The 16,932-nt window shown below is 36.8% G+C and overlaps 2 protein-coding genes across 22 annotated transcripts; one reads left to right on the forward strand and one right to left on the reverse strand.

The window, feature by feature from the left end:
- The first annotated feature begins 1,423 nt into the window (after positions 1 to 1,423).
- On the forward strand, positions 1,424 to 12,669 carry LOC103969575 (putative pentatricopeptide repeat-containing protein At1g74580). Of its 20 annotated transcripts, none has more exons than XM_065085040.1 (9): positions 1,424 to 1,520; positions 2,438 to 2,760; positions 4,034 to 4,105; positions 4,485 to 4,648; positions 6,462 to 6,537; positions 7,492 to 10,203; positions 11,233 to 11,384; positions 11,481 to 11,796; positions 11,872 to 12,224. In XM_065085040.1, the coding sequence occupies exon 6, from the start codon at positions 7,696 to 7,698 to the stop codon at positions 10,006 to 10,008; it is 2,313 nt and encodes a 770-aa protein (XP_064941112.1). In that variant the 5' UTR covers positions 1,424 to 1,520; positions 2,438 to 2,760; positions 4,034 to 4,105; positions 4,485 to 4,648; positions 6,462 to 6,537; positions 7,492 to 7,695; the 3' UTR covers positions 10,009 to 10,203; positions 11,233 to 11,384; positions 11,481 to 11,796; positions 11,872 to 12,224. The 20 variants fall into 20 exon arrangements, 17 of the variants coding, with proteins under 17 accessions (XP_064941112.1, XP_064941107.1, XP_064941118.1 ...); XM_065085035.1 differs by having other exon boundaries at positions 1,504 to 1,702; XM_065085041.1 differs by lacking the exon at positions 1,424 to 1,520 and adding an exon at positions 1,753 to 2,101.
- A 316-nt stretch (positions 12,670 to 12,985) lies between these two features.
- Positions 12,986 to 16,521, reverse strand: LOC135581195 (large ribosomal subunit protein eL34-like). Of its 2 annotated transcripts, XM_065085049.1 has the most exons (5): positions 16,367 to 16,521; positions 16,111 to 16,190; positions 13,727 to 13,836; positions 13,529 to 13,627; positions 12,986 to 13,264 (listed from the first exon to the last, which is right to left on the reverse strand). In XM_065085049.1, the coding sequence occupies exons 1-4, from the start codon at positions 16,443 to 16,445 to the stop codon at positions 13,534 to 13,536; spliced, it is 363 nt and encodes a 120-aa protein (XP_064941121.1). In that variant the 5' UTR covers positions 16,446 to 16,521; the 3' UTR covers positions 12,986 to 13,264; positions 13,529 to 13,533. The 2 variants fall into 2 exon arrangements, with proteins under 2 accessions (XP_064941121.1, XP_064941120.1); XM_065085048.1 differs by lacking the exon at positions 12,986 to 13,264 and having other exon boundaries at positions 13,346 to 13,627.
- Positions 16,522 to 16,932: the final 411 nt, after the last annotated feature.

The following is a 16,932-nucleotide window of genomic DNA, read 5'->3' on the forward strand; positions in this document are numbered from 1 at the left end:
TCATGTGATCTGTAGACTTGAATCTCCAGGGGTTGAGTGTTTTGTACATGAAGCTAAAGGCTTTTTGCCAGCTCATTTAGTCCCTAACAAGAAGAAATAAAGTCCTTATCAGAAATAACATTACTAAATGATTTTCTTGTGACATGACAATTTGTCTATAATTAAAGAATATATAAAAATCTAATACCTAACTATCAATGAATTAGAATAAGATCACCCAAAGTCGTGTTGACATTAAATCAACATACAGTTATAATCATGATAAAGATAATCTTAACATTATCAGCTCCTCCCACCACTTAGACCAATGAAGCAATACCTAAGCACTAACATGGGAGTCACCTACTCCCCGTAAAAGACAACAGGAGGTCACGACATCTGTCCCAACCTCCCAAAATGAGCTCACAATATCCTCTCTTCATTTTCACCACAATCGAGAAAGAGATCACGTCTCTTATTAATGACTGTCGGTATGGCCCGACTTCATGAACATTCCCTTTTGGACGATTGGCAGAGGGACCATGCATTGCTTGACCCAAAAAAGAATGAGAGTTAGATCTGATGAGCTACCTTGATAATCCGCTCTATACGATGCCCCTGGGGGTCATACACCGGCAAGTCACTCTTATTAAATGCTTCTGTCACATAAGAAAAGAGGGAGATATTAACGAGCACTTGTCCACATCACCAAGTGCTTAGGTATAAAAGTCAAGCCCAAGGCTAAGCAAAGACAAGAGAGGCAAAACTCTTCGCTCTTTCACTTACATTATTAATCTTTCTCTCCATCTCTTTAACTCAAGCATCAGAGAGGTCGAGTTGGAATGCCCCCAGTGCAAACCTGTTGTATAAGATCCTTAATATCATCTGAAGACACAACTAGGAGGTAACTCAATAGCAAAAATGACTTAGCTCTCCAACCTAACTCCACTATACGAGGGTTGGATCACCCCTACAAACCACCTCCCCTAGCGAGCTCTCCTCATAAGATTATCGTGCAAACCCTCCATGTCAGCAAGGAGGAGTCATTACGAAGGACTTACACTTTCGATAGTGAACTAATCAGATCAACTCACGAATTGATAATTTTTATCTATTAACAAATCAGAATCGATAAAATAAACTAATTATAAATTATTCCTATAATTAATTAATCTGTACATTATTAAGAGTTATATTTAAATTTTTATATTTATAAAGTATAATTTTAAAATTTTAAAAGATAATTTTATATGATTAAAAATTAATTGAGAGAAAATTTATTAGAACAAAGGATCAAATATTTTACTTTTATAATTATAAAAATCTCAATATAATTTTTAAAAATATAGAAATTAAAATATAAAAATAACTAATTATAAGGGTAATATGTGATTAATCCCAATAAGATATGTGAACCTTCGAAATAGAATCAAAAAGTCAAAAAAACAAAACAGCAAACCAACTTTCATAATCTTTTATAAGATTTCACATGATCAGCTCCTGTTTGACCCGTAAGACGATCCGAAAGCTGCCGCTCCCAGGTAGGCCCTAAGAGCTTCTTTTGGTCTCCTTCTTTTTGTCTTTGTCTAATTGGATGATTAAAAAGAGGAAAAGAAATGATAACAAAGGAGGAAGAATTAGATGGGAGAAAGGAAAAAGGAGGGGATTGGTGGACAAAGGGCAGAGAAAGGTGGAAGAAGTAGAAGACACGGTAGCGTGATGGGTAGGGATACTTTTATGTTTAACTGATGTTTTATATTATGAATTACGAATAGTTATTTTGTTTTTGATGTTCGACGACAGAGTGTTTCAATTTTTTTTATACGGTTCGTCTTTTTTATAGCGTGATTTTATGGATAATTATTTTGGTTGATTGTCTTAGTTCTTAGTTAATTTGTATGATTTTAATCCTTTATATTAATTGTTTAAATATTGATGATGTTAAAAAATCTTTTGTTCGTTTTAAAAGATCAATTTGAGTCCCATTCATATTGTGTCTACAAAGGGCAGAGAAAAGAAATGTTTTTCCTCTTTCTTTTTTTGTTATTTTGACTTCTTTGTTATAGTTTAGGTCGCTCTTGTAATAATTCTGGATGCTGGCGGACATAAACGCGACGATTTGGTGCCTTCCCATTCATATTGTGTCTTTCTCGATGAAGAATTCCTTTGTTAGCATGATTTGTTTTCATAATTCGTTTCTTGATTTGGCCTTCTGTTTCTGATCCAAAACATCAGGAATTGGGGAAATAATTTCCCTTGTGAAATTCTGGATTCGTGCGGAAAACAACGCTGCGATTTTGTGCAATTTTCGCGGCATTTGAGGGTTTCCAAATTTTGTCTCAGCCTTCGAATCGCGCGTGATTTACTTGGTTTTTGTTGCCTCTTTCTCGACCAAGAATTCCTTTGATATCAATCATTGATTGGATATGTTCTCAAGTTGCTTGTCAAAAAACATTAGGTTTGCAGGAGCATTCGAGGAGTTTCTGGTAGCGAAGACGCCGGAAGGAGATGGGCGATCATTTGGTGTTGCATACGGATCGGCTAATGACAAGGAAGACAAGGCACGGGAGGGTTCGTCGCCTTCTGCTGGCCTGCCCATGGCTGTCAACCAACCTTTCCTACTACTTCGGCTGTCAGCTCTGCTGATGAGAAAGCAGGAGAGGAAGACAAGGAGGTTGGTGAAGAAGAGCCTCTAATTCAGATGGTTGAATGCCAAATATGGCAAGGCGATGATCACGTCAAAACTAAGATTCCCCTTTCACTTGCAGTGGCAGCTTGAAGGTCTGTAAGTTTTTTGACCAACTTAGCCTCATCGTCTTCAATTCTTCGCTGAATTGTGAATTAGTAGTAAAAATGCATATTTCATGCCAGTTATTATATACCTTGTCCACCGATCTTCCACACCAATATTGTGCAAAGTAAATCAGTTGACCTTCATGTTCCTCTAAGCTTTGCTCCTTTGTTAGGATGCCTGATGTGTTAAAAATTTTCACCATGTTCTCTTCTATATGGCTATACGCTTATTTGCAGTAAATGGATATGAAAACCATGTATATTAATCTAGTCGAACAGGAATTAATTTCTTGTATATTGTCATATTTCTTATCTGTAAGGTATTTGTCATGACTTAGCTTTTCTTGGGTTTTGAAATATGCATGCAAATCAGTTTTAAGTGCTATGTCTATATGCAAAGGTATAGTAAATGAGAATATATGTTTCTTTTTGTGGATATTCTTCTTGTGATTTCTACGAGTGACTTGTAGATTATTTGTAGAAAACATTATTTTTCTAAAAAAATGCAAAACCATTTGATTTGTTGAATACAGGTTCTTCTTCTGAATGAGCTCATTATGCTCTTCCTTCATATTATACTATTAGCCACACCAATGTTTTTCTATTGTTTTTTGAAGCACAAGGCTTTGATTTGTCTTGCGTCTTATTCTGCTCTGCGGCAGTGTCGTGTAGTTTCTTTAGTTTGAGAGTCTCTAAACGTAATACTAAAGAACTAGCAGAATAAAATTGTAGATATATTATTATCCCAATATGAATGTAGCATTTGTATTAGAGAGCACGGGAAAGGAGGTGCAGAGAGGACCACTAGATTAAGATTCTAGCAATTGAGTGGCCTTATAGAGACGAGAAGCTGTTGATGGCTTGCTCTCAATTGATTTCTGCCCACTTGAATTTCAGAGAGATTGCATATAGTATATTTTATTTTTATATTGCTTTTCACCAGAAGAGCTTAAACTTTTTGAAACATGTCAATAAAGTCTGGATATCCAGGGGTTGATGATGGAATAGAAAAGCCCCATCATTTCTTTTGGATACTTGTTCTTAAACTTTAGTTTTTCAACATCGGATTTGTTCTACTAATATCTTACATCTTTCTGAAAGCAACTGATGCAAACATCAATAGGGCTGGCTTGATTAGCTACTGTTGAATTTTGCTCTTTATTATAAGTTTCTTTCTTGGATGTAGTATAATGTCTTCTTAAGCTTTTTGTTGCTTTGTTTATGCCTAAGTTATTCACATTTTGTACTTTGCAATGTGTAGTATGCTCGTAGGGCATGTGTGCAACATTGGTGCGGCAAGAAGTGCGATATAACCTGTGAGATCTGCCATGAGGTGAGTTGCAGTTATGCTTATTCTCTCAATATTCTTCCTCCATAATTGTGGTATTTGTGTCCCTTGTGTGAAGATAAATTTATAGTTTATTTCTTCTTAAACAAGCTTAAAATGTTCATTAAACATAGTTATAACTTGTTTATCTTCTAGTAATCTTCAGATTTTTATTATAATTCGTGCATGCATATGAGAATGATTTATTGTCATATGCTGTGATAAAAATGGCAGCCCTTCTTATGATTTTCATCAATATAAATCTGCGTACACTGCACTACCAAGAGGCTGTGGTGATGATATTTTAATTAATGAGAAGTATGTTCTTTTTATTATTGTAGATCTACTATCCTTGACCTGAATTGTCATTAATCTATGATCTCAGAAGACAGCAATGTCAGATGGATGATTAGAGGTTTTCTTATGAATTTTGATGACTCTGAGAGACTAGCATTGGCAGCAGTACAGAGTCACTGAATTGAAGCTGTATATGGCGATTATCCTACGAATGCTAGTGGTGCCGTTTCTTTCTGCTCTGCCGCTCTAATGGTAAGCCCCTGATATGCATTAGACTTACGAATTGATGGTTCTTTTCATAATGAAACCCTTAAAATCTACGATTTCTCACTGAATTTTGTTGTTTTTATGCCTTGAGGTTCTGGCTTTTTCTTGTATCCATCTGTCAGTTATTCTGTAAATGGTACCTCTAGTTATTGCTTAGGTAAAAAACAGATTTTTTGTCAAACTTTATAGAATACTTTGCTTTCATGTGGCAAAGAAGATGACACAAGAAGAATTCTTTTGGAACAATAAAGCCTTTTTTGTCTCCTGATCTTTTGATTTTGGCTTGTTTTATCAAGTTAAGTTACAAACTATTTTTGTGCTTTCTTTTTTCAGCAGTATCTTCTCCTTGGCCATATAGATGCATTTTATTTAAGTTTCAGTTAAAATTTGTTGTAGCCATCATACTGGCATGACAAGGATCTCATAATGCACTGTTATGTTTTAAATAGGAAAAAAAAAGATAATGCTATTTCAACCTATTCTTACATATCTATATTAGTGTTTGAAATTATAAAAGTGTACGAATGACACCTACCTCCATTTTTTTAAAATAAAAAATATCGTAATCCTCAACTGATTTTTAAAGTTAGTGGCATGCTTTTGCTTTTGGAATGGATTACACGTAGAGCACTTCTAAATAGGCCACTACCGCTATCATTAAAATTACATTATATAGTGGAAAGTGGGAACTGAAGTTGAACTTTAGATTTTGGTCAGATACTACGTGTCATGCCACCAGTTTTATCATCTTGTTTAATCTATTACCTGTTAAAGTTATATTACATTATTATTTGCCTCTACAGAAGCTATCTTCATTCTGTTGGCTTGTGCAGATTTTTTTTTTACGACTCCTTTTAACTTGTTAGTTCTTATTAAAAAATCACTTAACTTTGAATTATCTAAGTCACGAGGTATTCTTGCATTATATGTTCATAAAGGATCAGTTTAGTCGTAATCTCGCTCGGATCCCTAAAGACTTATAAAAGAGAAAATTGATTAACAAATCTCGACATCTCACGAAGAGGATGGTTTTACAAACAATTTAGCAAAACTTAGTGTGCAAGTGAGAAAAGAGATAATAAAAAAAATAAAAACTTTAGAAGACAAACGAGTCGTAAATATGCAAACGACTACTTACCAGGTGTCAAGTGCATTAGTAAGTTTTCGTAAGCTTAACATACAAATTTGTGAATTCAATTAACATCTTGTGAGTAGTTATTTGTGGACTTGAACTATTCATTTATCTTTTAAAATCTTTATTTTTTTTATTTTATATCATCTTTGAGAGATGTCAAGACTTGTTCATTGCTCATTTTCAGAACTAATCAATTTGCTCTTTTACATTTCTTTTGAAACATAAGCGATGTTGCAATTAGGTTGATCTTTTACGTATGGATAATATAAGGGTATCTCATGACTTAAGTAATTTCAACTAAGTCCGAGATATTATTATATATATTTATTGATTCTTTTACGGGTCCTTACATGCGGACGGATAACGTAAGGGTGCCAATGCAATTGTTAGATCGATTGGCTTGCATTGAAATTATAGATGTTTCATGTTTATTTATAAGCTGGAATGTTACATTTTCTTTCTTTTCCTCTCCTAAAATTTTTCAGGTAATAATTCATTTGTTGTCGAGGGATTCATTTACCACTACTCATGCTAATGGGGATTATGATAATGCTTCCACATACTTTTGTGAAAATTCAAACCCATACTTTTTCTTTAAGCTCTATCTTGTTCTAGACACAATAACCTTTTAGCTGATTTATTTTGCAAAATTTTCTTTCTCAGGCTCCTGGATTTCAGGTTCCTATGTAACATCATGGGTTGGGCCATAAGTGTTCTGCGACGGCTAAAGCGAAGGCAGGTCAGCAACCCCTTTAAAATTATAAGTTGCAGGCACATATTTATAAACATATGGGATTTAATTTTCTGCTGTATTAAATGTTAGGAGACTGCAGTGGAGAAATTAAGTAAACCATACTGATGGAAATAGAGAGACCTAATTCCTCGTAGGTAGTTTTGATTGAAAGGGCGGACAATTCTTTGGTTGATTCCTAATATTAAAAAATGGTGTCATATGCATTTGGATGTAGAATTTTTCTTTCAGTGCCATGCAAGAAAACGAACATGAATGTTCTTAAACATCGGTGAGGATAAATCCATCAATACCTGAAAAAATACATCAAATTCTCTAGAAAAGCCTCATGTTTTCCTTCATTTTTTTTCTGTCCCATCAAATCTTTTTGTTCTTTTTTCCTTCATTTTTCAATCCATCCTCCGATTTGGATCGGTTTAACCTAATATAAGATTTGAATCAGTTCAAACCAAGTAATGCTATTACAATAATAACAAGTTCTAACTAAATAATAATTAATAAAAATAGTATTATAAATTTATTTGCATTAATATAAAATAATTATATAAACTATATCTTAAAAATAAAATATAAATCGCTGAACAAATAATAATAATAGATATTAAATATTAATTATATTCTCTTATATATTTACTATCTTTGAGCGATTGAAAAAAAAGAAACCATTTAGTCTTTTTTCTCTAAGAATTAAATTAACTCCAAATTAAATGAAATTATTTTAAATCGTCATTTGACTATTCGAATATTTAGATCATGTAAAAACTTGTACAATTTGAAAATATGATTGGTAGGGTATACAAAATCTCATTTCACCAATTGAAACTCTTTGGAATATACCTCTTTAGATAAATAATTAGACAAATCCATCCGGCAATATTTCCTCTTTAGATAAATCTCATTATTTGCTCTTTCTAAGCAAGTCTTGCTCTTGCTTGCTTTAAGGCCGGAGAGACCTACGGACGGCGCTCGTACCCTCTCAACGTCTTCGCGTCCAAGTCAAATCGTGTTGTTTGCGCGAGAGCGAACTTGAGAGACACGCTATATAATAGTTCGCCTCGATCCGTTTCTTCAACCCGACCTGTTTGGCATCGTCGTCGTCGGAGGTGAAGAATCGCCGCAGATGCTATGTAATTTTGTGCCAGTGTGATGGGCCGCACTTTGCTGCCCAAACATGTAGCCGCCGTGATCAAGCACCAAAAGGACCCACTTCGGGCTCTCGAGATGTTCAATTCGGCGGCGAGTGACGATGGCTTCAAGCACACCCTCTTCACCTACAAGTGCATGGCGGACAAGCTCGGATCCCATGGAGAGTTCAAGGCCATGGAGGATGTAATCTCAGAGATGAGAATGAACCTCGACAACTCCTCGCTCGAAGGGGTATATGTGGGCGCCATGAGGAGCTACGGGCGACGAGGGAAGGTCCAGGCCGCGGTGGATACGTTCGAGAGGATGGATTTCTATGGCTGTGAGCCGACTGTTATATCTTACAATGCTATCATGAACGTTTTGGTCGAGTTCGGGCACTACGATCAAGCGCATAAAGTGTACCTCAGAATGCTCCACAAAGGAATTGTTCCCGACATTTACACCTTCACGATCAGGATCAAGTCGTTCTGTCGAACTCGACGACCGCACGCAGCCCTGAGGCTTCTGAGGAATCTGCCGCAGAGAAGGTGCGACGCCAATGCGGTTTCGTATTGCACCATCATCCGTGGGCTCTACGAGGAGGACTGTCGATGTGAGGCCTGCAATCTGTTTGAAGAAATGCTAAGTAGAAAACTATGCCCTGATATAGTTACATTTAACAAGCTTATAGATGTCCTCTGTCATAAAGGGAATGTTCTAGAAAGCTACAAGCTTGTTGCCAAGGTTATGAAGAGGGGCATTTCTCTAAACCTGTTCACTTACAATATACTAATCCAAGGTCTGTGTAAGGATAGTAAGTTGTCTGAGGCTGTTTCGTTGTTAGAGGAAATGGGTGAGGGTCTGACTCCGGATGTGATCACCTATAACACACTTATCTCTGGTTTATGCAAAAGTTCCAAGGTTGTCGAAGCTGAACAATATCTGCATAAGATGGCAAATCGAGGCTGCCTGCCGGATGATTTTACATATAATACAATCATTGATGGATATTGCAAAATGGGTCGCGTGCAAGATGCCTGTAAACTTCTAAAAGATGCACTTTTCAAGGGGTTTGTGCCAGACCGCGTGACTTATTGCTCTCTAATCAATGGGCTCTGCGAGGAAGGTGACATCAACAGGGCATTCGAGGTGTTTGATGAAGCTCAGCGTAAGCTTCTAAAACCTGACATTATTATCTACAATTCACTAATAAAGGGGCTGTCTCGGCAAGGCCTTATACTGCAGGCTTTGGAAGTCATGGGTGAGATGTTCGAAAATGGTTGTAGCCCTGATATTTGGACATATAACATCATCATAAACGGATTATGCAAGATGGGAAATGTTTCTGATGCAACTGTTGTTCTGAATGATGCTATAGCCAAACGATACCTTCCTGATGTTTTTACCTTCAATACATTGATCGATGGCTACTGCAAGCGACTGAAGGTGGATAAAGCTTTGGAAATAGTTGACAGGATGTGGACTCATGGTATTATGCCAGATGCTATCACGTACAATTCCATACTGAATGGCCTCTGCAAAGCTGGAAAAACATCTGATGTCATTGAAACTTTTACAGAGATGGTTAAGAAAGGATGTCATCCAAACATTATCACATACAACATACTCATAGAAAATCTGTGCAATGCCAATAGAGTAAAAGAAGCTTCTGATTTGCTTATGAAGATGACAAATGAAGGATTGACTCCAGATACCATTAGTTTTAACACATTGATACATGGATTCTGCAGGAACAGTGATCTTGATGGAGCCTATGATCTGTTCAGAAAATTGAAACAAGATAAGTTCTTTCCAACAATTGATACATATAACATTATGATCTGTGCATTTTCTGAGAAGCTGAACATTCATATGGCTGAGAAGATTTATAATGAGATGATCGACAAAGGCTGCTTGCCTGACACATACACTTACAGTGTCCTAGTCAATGGATTTTGTAGGACTGGAAATACTGACCGTGCTTATGAATTTCTGATAGTCATGATCAACAAAGGTTTCATTCCAACAATGGGAACATTTGGACGGGTAATAAACTGTCTTTCTGTAACCCACAGAGTTCATGAAGCTGTTGGCCTCATTCACATAATGGTGAGGAGTGGTGTTGTCCCAGAAGTAGTGCATACCATATTCAGTGTTGATAAAAGGGAAATAGCAGCTCCTAAGATTCTTGTGGAGGAGTTGATGAAAAAAGGTCATATAACTTATTATGCTTATGAACTGCTTTATGATGCAATAAGAGATAAAAAGTTATTGAGAAAGCAACGCCAAATGAAATTTCGTGAGGATATTGTACTTAATCAAGCTCTTAATTAGGACATCTCAAAGAGCTAATTTAAGTGGGAGCTTGCTGTCTTGAAGATGAAAATATCCAATATTCTAAGGCCTGTCAAAAAAGACACCAATCAGTTCACAACCATACTTCAACTATGGCAATACCATCAAAAGAATCGAGAAGCCAGTGCAAATTATATAATACTAATGCTACTCGGTTAGCAGCTGATCAATCTGGTATTCTCAAAATGTTATTTTCTCCAAAGAATATGTAGTTCTCTTTCCTTATAACTGGCTTCTAGCTCTGGTTCTTCCGATAGTAGTGCCTGCTTATTCTTTCTTTTGTTTGTTCGTGGTATGACTTTTGTTATTATTATGCACAATTGCCAAGTGACTGTTTGAGGACAGTGAAATGTCATTATAGCTTCAACTTGACTAGAGATATAATTACAATGAAACCCAATTTTCTGAATCCAGGGACTGCTAAAAAATATGGTTGATATCAAGAAATATTTATCCATCTGATTGATGACCTTAGATATCTTCTATCACTTGCCATGATACTGTACAGACAACAAGTTGTCTCCCTCTTTTTGGAAGAAAAGGATGATATTTTATGTTAAGAGGGTGAGTTTGGCACTAGATTTAGGTTGTTCCATTGTTGCATTGGCCAGAACCATGCGCACATAATCACCCTACTTTAGTTTTTCCAGGTTGGAGTTCTAAACTCTACATGTTTCCCTGCCTGCTTAAATTTCACATTGACAATTGGGCTTGCCAAATATTCTGGAATTGATGAGAACCAATACATGTCCAAGCTTAGTGTTTGATATTGTACATTTTTATATTTGCCATCATTTTTTTTCCCTTGTCAATCATTCCACTTAAATGAGCTTTTTGCTATACAGTTGATGCTTCAGAGATTTATCATCTGGATCCCACACTAATCCTGGTGGATGTTAGTCTTAACCCCTAATAGTCATATATGGATTTGTCGCTTCATCCTCTACCAAGCTTGGAACAATTAACCCAGGCAGATATTGTGCCAACAATCTTTAAGTAGACTTTTCTGTGCAAATTTGATCTCCACCCTGCCTTCTGGTCTCCAAGCCTCTTCCTGATGTGTTAGCTTATGATTGTTTTCTGCAGTTATAATCTTAGTTTTATAACATACAATAACTTTTAGTTGATTTGACTATATTCAGATTGTTGAATAATTATATATTGTTGGTTTTTTACTTAAGCTAATTTCTTCATTATCTGTAGATTATTTGTGGACAATTGAGAGGGAGCACCAAAACTTTTTGATCCAAATATCTCAGGCTCATGGATTGTTCTACTGTGATTCTCAGGTTTTATTTCTGTTTGTCTTAGCGGGAAACCTCTGGCTGTTTGTAATTCATGCTCATGGATCATCAGTATGTTTGGTTTATTCTTGCATATCATTAATTCTTCTGCCATAAGAACCTAAAACTGGATATTGTTTTCCTTTTTTGGTTGATTGATCATGTCAGTAAATCGAAGTGCTTGCTTCTCGAAACACTTAAACTGACAGCAGTGATGGTGATGGTATGACAGCAATTCCAGAATAATAATGGAAGAAATTGTGGTTATAAATGCTTGGCAGCTAAGTTATTCTATAATTCAACGTGTTCTATTCATATGATATGTGAAGTTTTCAATGGCTCACTGATTTGGCTGTGATTATGCTGCAGATCATACGCAATAGGTACTGCAGTATGGGGATTGTTAAGGGTCTTTGAGAGAGCTGATTCTTCAACTAGAGATCAATACGAGTGCTTAATTTGCTACACAAAGATTCCCATCCATGTATGTTTTTCTTACATACTGAACTATTGCAACATAACTGAACAGGGAGGTATATCATCGATGATATGATTACAGGATGTACTGTGATCCATTTCAAGTCAGTTTCATAAAGTTTGACTTCCTTCTTTGGATGCTGGTCACGATGGTTGGACTGATCAGGAAGCCGACCAAAAGTAGAACTAAATTCTACTGGCTTTGATACTCTTCTTTGGATGCTGGCCACAATGGTTCGACTGATCCGGGGAGCTGACCAAAAGTAGAACTAAATTCTACTTGCTTCGGTACTAAACTCTCTCTATTGTCACATGTATTAGATACAGATTTCTGATGTAGTTTGTCTCTGTTTTTTACAATGTGTTAAGTTATCTGATCAGAAAAGTACAAACAATTCACCAGTCAATTATTTATATTCCTTTGATGAAGTTGTTCATCTGCAAATTCTTCTCCTGAATGTTTGTATTGCCAACATAAGTTACTTTAGCTTATGTTGGCAAATTCTTCTCATGAAGGCATTACTTTAGCTTCCAGCTGAAACAAAGCTACCTGCAGAATATCAAATGACTACAAGGACCCTCCTCCTCTGGATCGAAGGGCGATGACCGCTCAGAATCTACATTAATGCTGACATAAATGCAAAAGGGGAAGGGTCGGGTTTGGGATCCGCTCGACGAGTCAACAGCGAGGCAACAACCATCTTCGTTGTAAACGTCGTGGCAATCACACCATTTGCATTGACGCCGACACAATTGTCGAGCGATAATTACGTTGACGTTGACATAAATGCAGAGCAACGCGAGGCAGGCAACGATAAGGTCGACAATGTGCTTCTCGTGTAGGCGAGTTACATCGCAGTGAAAGTGAATCTTATCATCACCGAAAGCAACCAAGCAACTTTGTCGGTATCGATGCCAACGATGTCACCATCCACCATCGAACAATAAAATTATCTTTTTATATTTTATATTTTTATCGATAAAGCTAAAACTATTAGAATAAATGAACCTATATGTTTTATTTTCGTAACTACAAGGATATCAATATATATTTTTTAAAATATAAAGTTTGAGACGCTAAAAATAATTAACTACAAGAAAAAACCAATAGTCTGAGACATCTTTAATAGGCTAAAGAGCTCACGCCACATTGCAAGAGAATATACGATCAACGAAATCATGTCACAACGTCCTGATAAAGTAATAAACAGCATGTATATCAGAATTAACTTTTATCGCTGAGAAACAATACCCTCGTAGGACACCCGAGTATCCGTATGAATCAATTTGGAAGGAGCTTAAGCTCTCAAAAATGTGTTCTAAACGGAAGCCTATGCACACACTCGGCTCTACTCAATCCAAATGTTCTACGGAAGCCTATGCAGATAAAAATATTGGACTCAATCCACCGCCGCCTTCCTCGTACAACAGAAACAGTTGGACAGTTGTATCAGGAAGTTGCAGCCACAATCACCCTGAAAAATCGTAGTAGTTACTTAGCAAACAATATAACTGACAAAGAATACATGTAGGAAAAGAGAGTTGAGCACAACAAATAATCAAAGACTAATGGGGATTCAATGTCCCAGAAATTTTGTGCTACAACAATCAGTCCACCATAGGAATACAAGATCAGCCTCTAAATATTAGCAGTTATATTGTCAAGCCCTCATCATATACTCGTGTCAAAATTTTCAACTGGGTAATAAAAAGCTCATAGCATTTATGATCCTCTCAACCTTGTCTAGCTCTTTGAGGCTTGCTTTTCTTTAGCCTTCTGGATCTTCAAAACTTTCTTAACAATCTTCTGCTCTTCAACCAGAAAAGCTCGAATAATTCTACAAAACCAGCAAAAGTAAACTAAGATACAGGCAACATCAAATCGGGTGACAAATAAAACCAGGAAAAAAGAAAAGTTGAAAGAATCTGCTGTTAACCTTTCTCTAACAGCACTTCCAGATAAAACTCCACCATAAGCACGATTCACAGTCCGCCGGTTTCTGGACAACCTGGATCTCTTGTACTGAGCAGGTCTTAGATGAGGTATCTGAAAATACAAAACAAAAATCAAATCAAACATAGAAGAGTTATAACATTTTTGTCAAATTAACACCGGTCTAACAGATTGAAATTGCGAACCATTTTACAGCAAATTCACAACTTTATGTGCATTATCGCCAATATAAAGCATAGTTCATCAGGATAGCATAAGCAGTCGATATAATTTAAAAAGGGAATAGCTATCACACAAGTATCAGCGATCAACCTATGTCATCTGAAGACCGTATGCAGGCTTAGGTCATTGTTGGATTACTGATAAGTGACAAACTTTATGATGTTCATCGTTGATGAGCAACTTCTCAACCTCCAAACAGTTAATTATTAGAAGCATAAAATGAGACAACATAAAGGACGAAAGCCACATCACCTATCCCTTCACGTCTTCCTAATCCCTAGCATACCTTCACCCTTTATCTTTCTTATTTATACATTGTGCACACAGCACATTAAGGTCCCATACACGTTGTAGTCATTTGCCACCAAGAGCAGGACACAAATGCATACAAATACATAGGGAGATCCAGACCACGATCCTTAAAGGAGACTTGGATGCTTTAGCTGCCAAGCTAGTGAGCATCAACCCTTCGTCTTGTATCAGCCTAAAGCAAGCACACCACCAATATTTATTAGACATTTCTAAGGTAAGTATGATTTTAATTAATCTCCTCAATCAGACACTCAGATCATGCAAAAATTTGAATATCCCATCTTTATGACATGTTAGCAAGGTTGTTACTATTAAGTTAAACAGCAGGTAGACAAAACCAAATGAAGGCTTCGACAAAAGCACATCATCCAAATAAAGGAATGCATAGGTTAACAAGAATCACTAAAATACAATGATTCACCATCTCTGATTCTACAAAACAGTGATTTAAAAAATGCTAGGCACCAAGGTTTCAAAATGCCCAATACGCTCTGAAATATTAAAATATATAAATATATATAATATAATTAAAAATATAATTATTTAAATAAAAAATGATATTAAATTAAAATATACTGTTAACAGTATATTACATACATTATTACTTAAGTTAGAGGGAGAGAAAATATTCTCTGAAATATTAAAATATAAAATATATATAATATAATTATTTTAAATAAAAATATGATATTAAATAAAAAATATATACTGTTAACAGTATATTACTTAAAGTTAGATGGGGAAGAAAAAAATGTTAACAGTAACAGAGGGAGATAACGCGACAACAAAGGATTAGTTTAAGATTGTTGCAACAACGCTACGAACAACAGCAGCAGCGGCGGCAACAAGAGAAGCTACGGACAGTAGTAGTGACAGAGACAAAAGCCGAGGGCAATGACGAAAGTTGCGGACAACAACGGTGAAGGCTACAGACAACAACAGCAACCGAAGCTCTAGAGGGACTCTGTAGGTGGCAAAGGAACCTGCAGTCCTCTCCCTCAACAATGGAAAGAAGCGATAGCAGAAGGAAGCTACGGGGCCCTCGGACTCGTCAGTTGACAACAGAGGAAGGCTAAGTGCACTGTTTCTGAGGTGAAGGCAACGGCAAAGAGCGTCGGTGACGAAGGCAGAAGCAATGCTAGGGTTCCTCGGGGTCGGGCGTGAAGCATGGCTTTTGAGGTAAGAAACTATGAATCAAACCAGCCTTAAACCGGTTCGGTTCGCGTAATTGAATCAGGCGCTCGCCGAAAGCTTCTCATTGAAGCACGCCGCCTGGTGCACACATGATGCGCTCAGGCCTTGCCTCTCTTCGCCCGAACGCCTATTTAAATCACTGCTATAAAATACAATACAACACCAAAATTTGTTGTCTACAAATTCACTTTAGCTGTATTATGTGTAATTCGTTTCTGAAAAGATAGACAACTAATCAACACAACATCCATTGTTTTAATTATACACTCAAAATGACTGAACTCATCAACATAAAATATTTTCCTTGAGCAAGATGATTATGCACTGATATAAGGCTCAAGTATAATCATGTAAAAGTAGATAAGTGCAGAAGAGAACAAATGACATAAACCATATACTCATGACACCCAGCAAGAGCTTATGGATCAGATGAATGAATGGGTTCCAAAAAAAAATCACATTAGATCTGCATCCATCTTACACCAATTTAAACAATCGTAAATCTATCAACAAGCAAAATGAAGCGGCAACCATATAAGAAACGTCTGATGCTATTACAACAAACAAGTGCGGTAACAGTCAAACAGCCAAATTCCAAGTGATAAATCTTAATGAAATTTTAGAAAAGGGAAAGCATACTCCTTGGATTCTCTTGCCAGTGACAGGGCATTTCGGCCCACTCGCCCTTTTGTTCGTGTACTGATACACAAGCCTCCCACCTGCGGTTTCAAGATTAACACCATTAACAAAAGTAAAGCAGTAAAAGACGTCGAAGTACAAAACGCACACGCCAATCAGATTGCAAAAGATAAAGCAAGAAAAAAAACACATCGATCGACAACAGATCCGGCGTCCACTGGAACAGACGAAAGGAATGGCGAGATGTGATCTTTACCTGGGGTCTTGACAACCCTCGTCTGATTCGATTTGGTGGCATAGCTGTGCCTCTTACGATACGTTAATCTTTGCACCATTTCGCCCCTCTCCCTCTCCCTCTCCGCCTCTTCCGTCTACGAGACCAACGACAGGAGTAAACCCGATCGATGGATCTGGCCTTTTAAGGAGCCGCCCGAGAAGAACGCCAAAATAAGACGACCTAGATCGAACGGATCATATTAAATCTGCCTCTGTTACTTCTATAGAAGAAAGAAGTTCGGGTCTAAACCCGGTTCGCTTCGGGTTTGCTCCAGCCCGAACCGGTCCGAGTTAATTAACACCACGCAATGTTGTTACGGTAATCGAGGTCTTAATAATGTTGTTACGTGAATTTTGGTGCGTTGATGGCTTCTTATTATTTAGTTTGTATTCCTTCGATCAATTTTTGATAACCAGTAGAAGTGCGCATGCAACGACAATAATAATATTAGTCATGCAAATCTCATTTATTTATGATAAATTATATGAATCTTTTTTTGTCATAATTTGACATCTCACATTACCTCTATCTGCAGTTCTCCCTTC

The sequence above is a fragment of the Musa acuminata genome, chromosome BXJ1-10 (assembly GCF_036884655.1).
Source record: "Musa acuminata AAA Group cultivar baxijiao chromosome BXJ1-10, Cavendish_Baxijiao_AAA, whole genome shotgun sequence".
Taxonomy (NCBI): Eukaryota; Viridiplantae; Streptophyta; class Magnoliopsida; order Zingiberales; family Musaceae; genus Musa; species Musa acuminata.

Excerpts from the sequence above, each read along its gene's own strand:
- LOC135581195 (XM_065085049.1), bottom strand. The coding sequence starts at position 16,445 with ATGGTGCAAAGATTAACGTATCGTAAGAGGCACAGCTATGCCACCAAA. Across the intron at positions 16,191-16,366 it reads GAGGGTTGTCAAGACCCCAG|GTGGGAGGCTTGTGTATCAG; the intron begins GTAAAGATCACA and ends TTGAAACCGCAG. Across the intron at positions 13,837-16,110 it reads CTGGCAAGAGAATCCAAGGA|ATACCTCATCTAAGACCTGC; the intron begins GTATGCTTTCCC and ends TTGTATTTTCAG.
- LOC103969575 (XM_065085040.1), top strand. The coding sequence starts at position 7,696 with ATGGGCCGCACTTTGCTGCCCAAACATGTAGCCGCCGTGATCAAGCAC.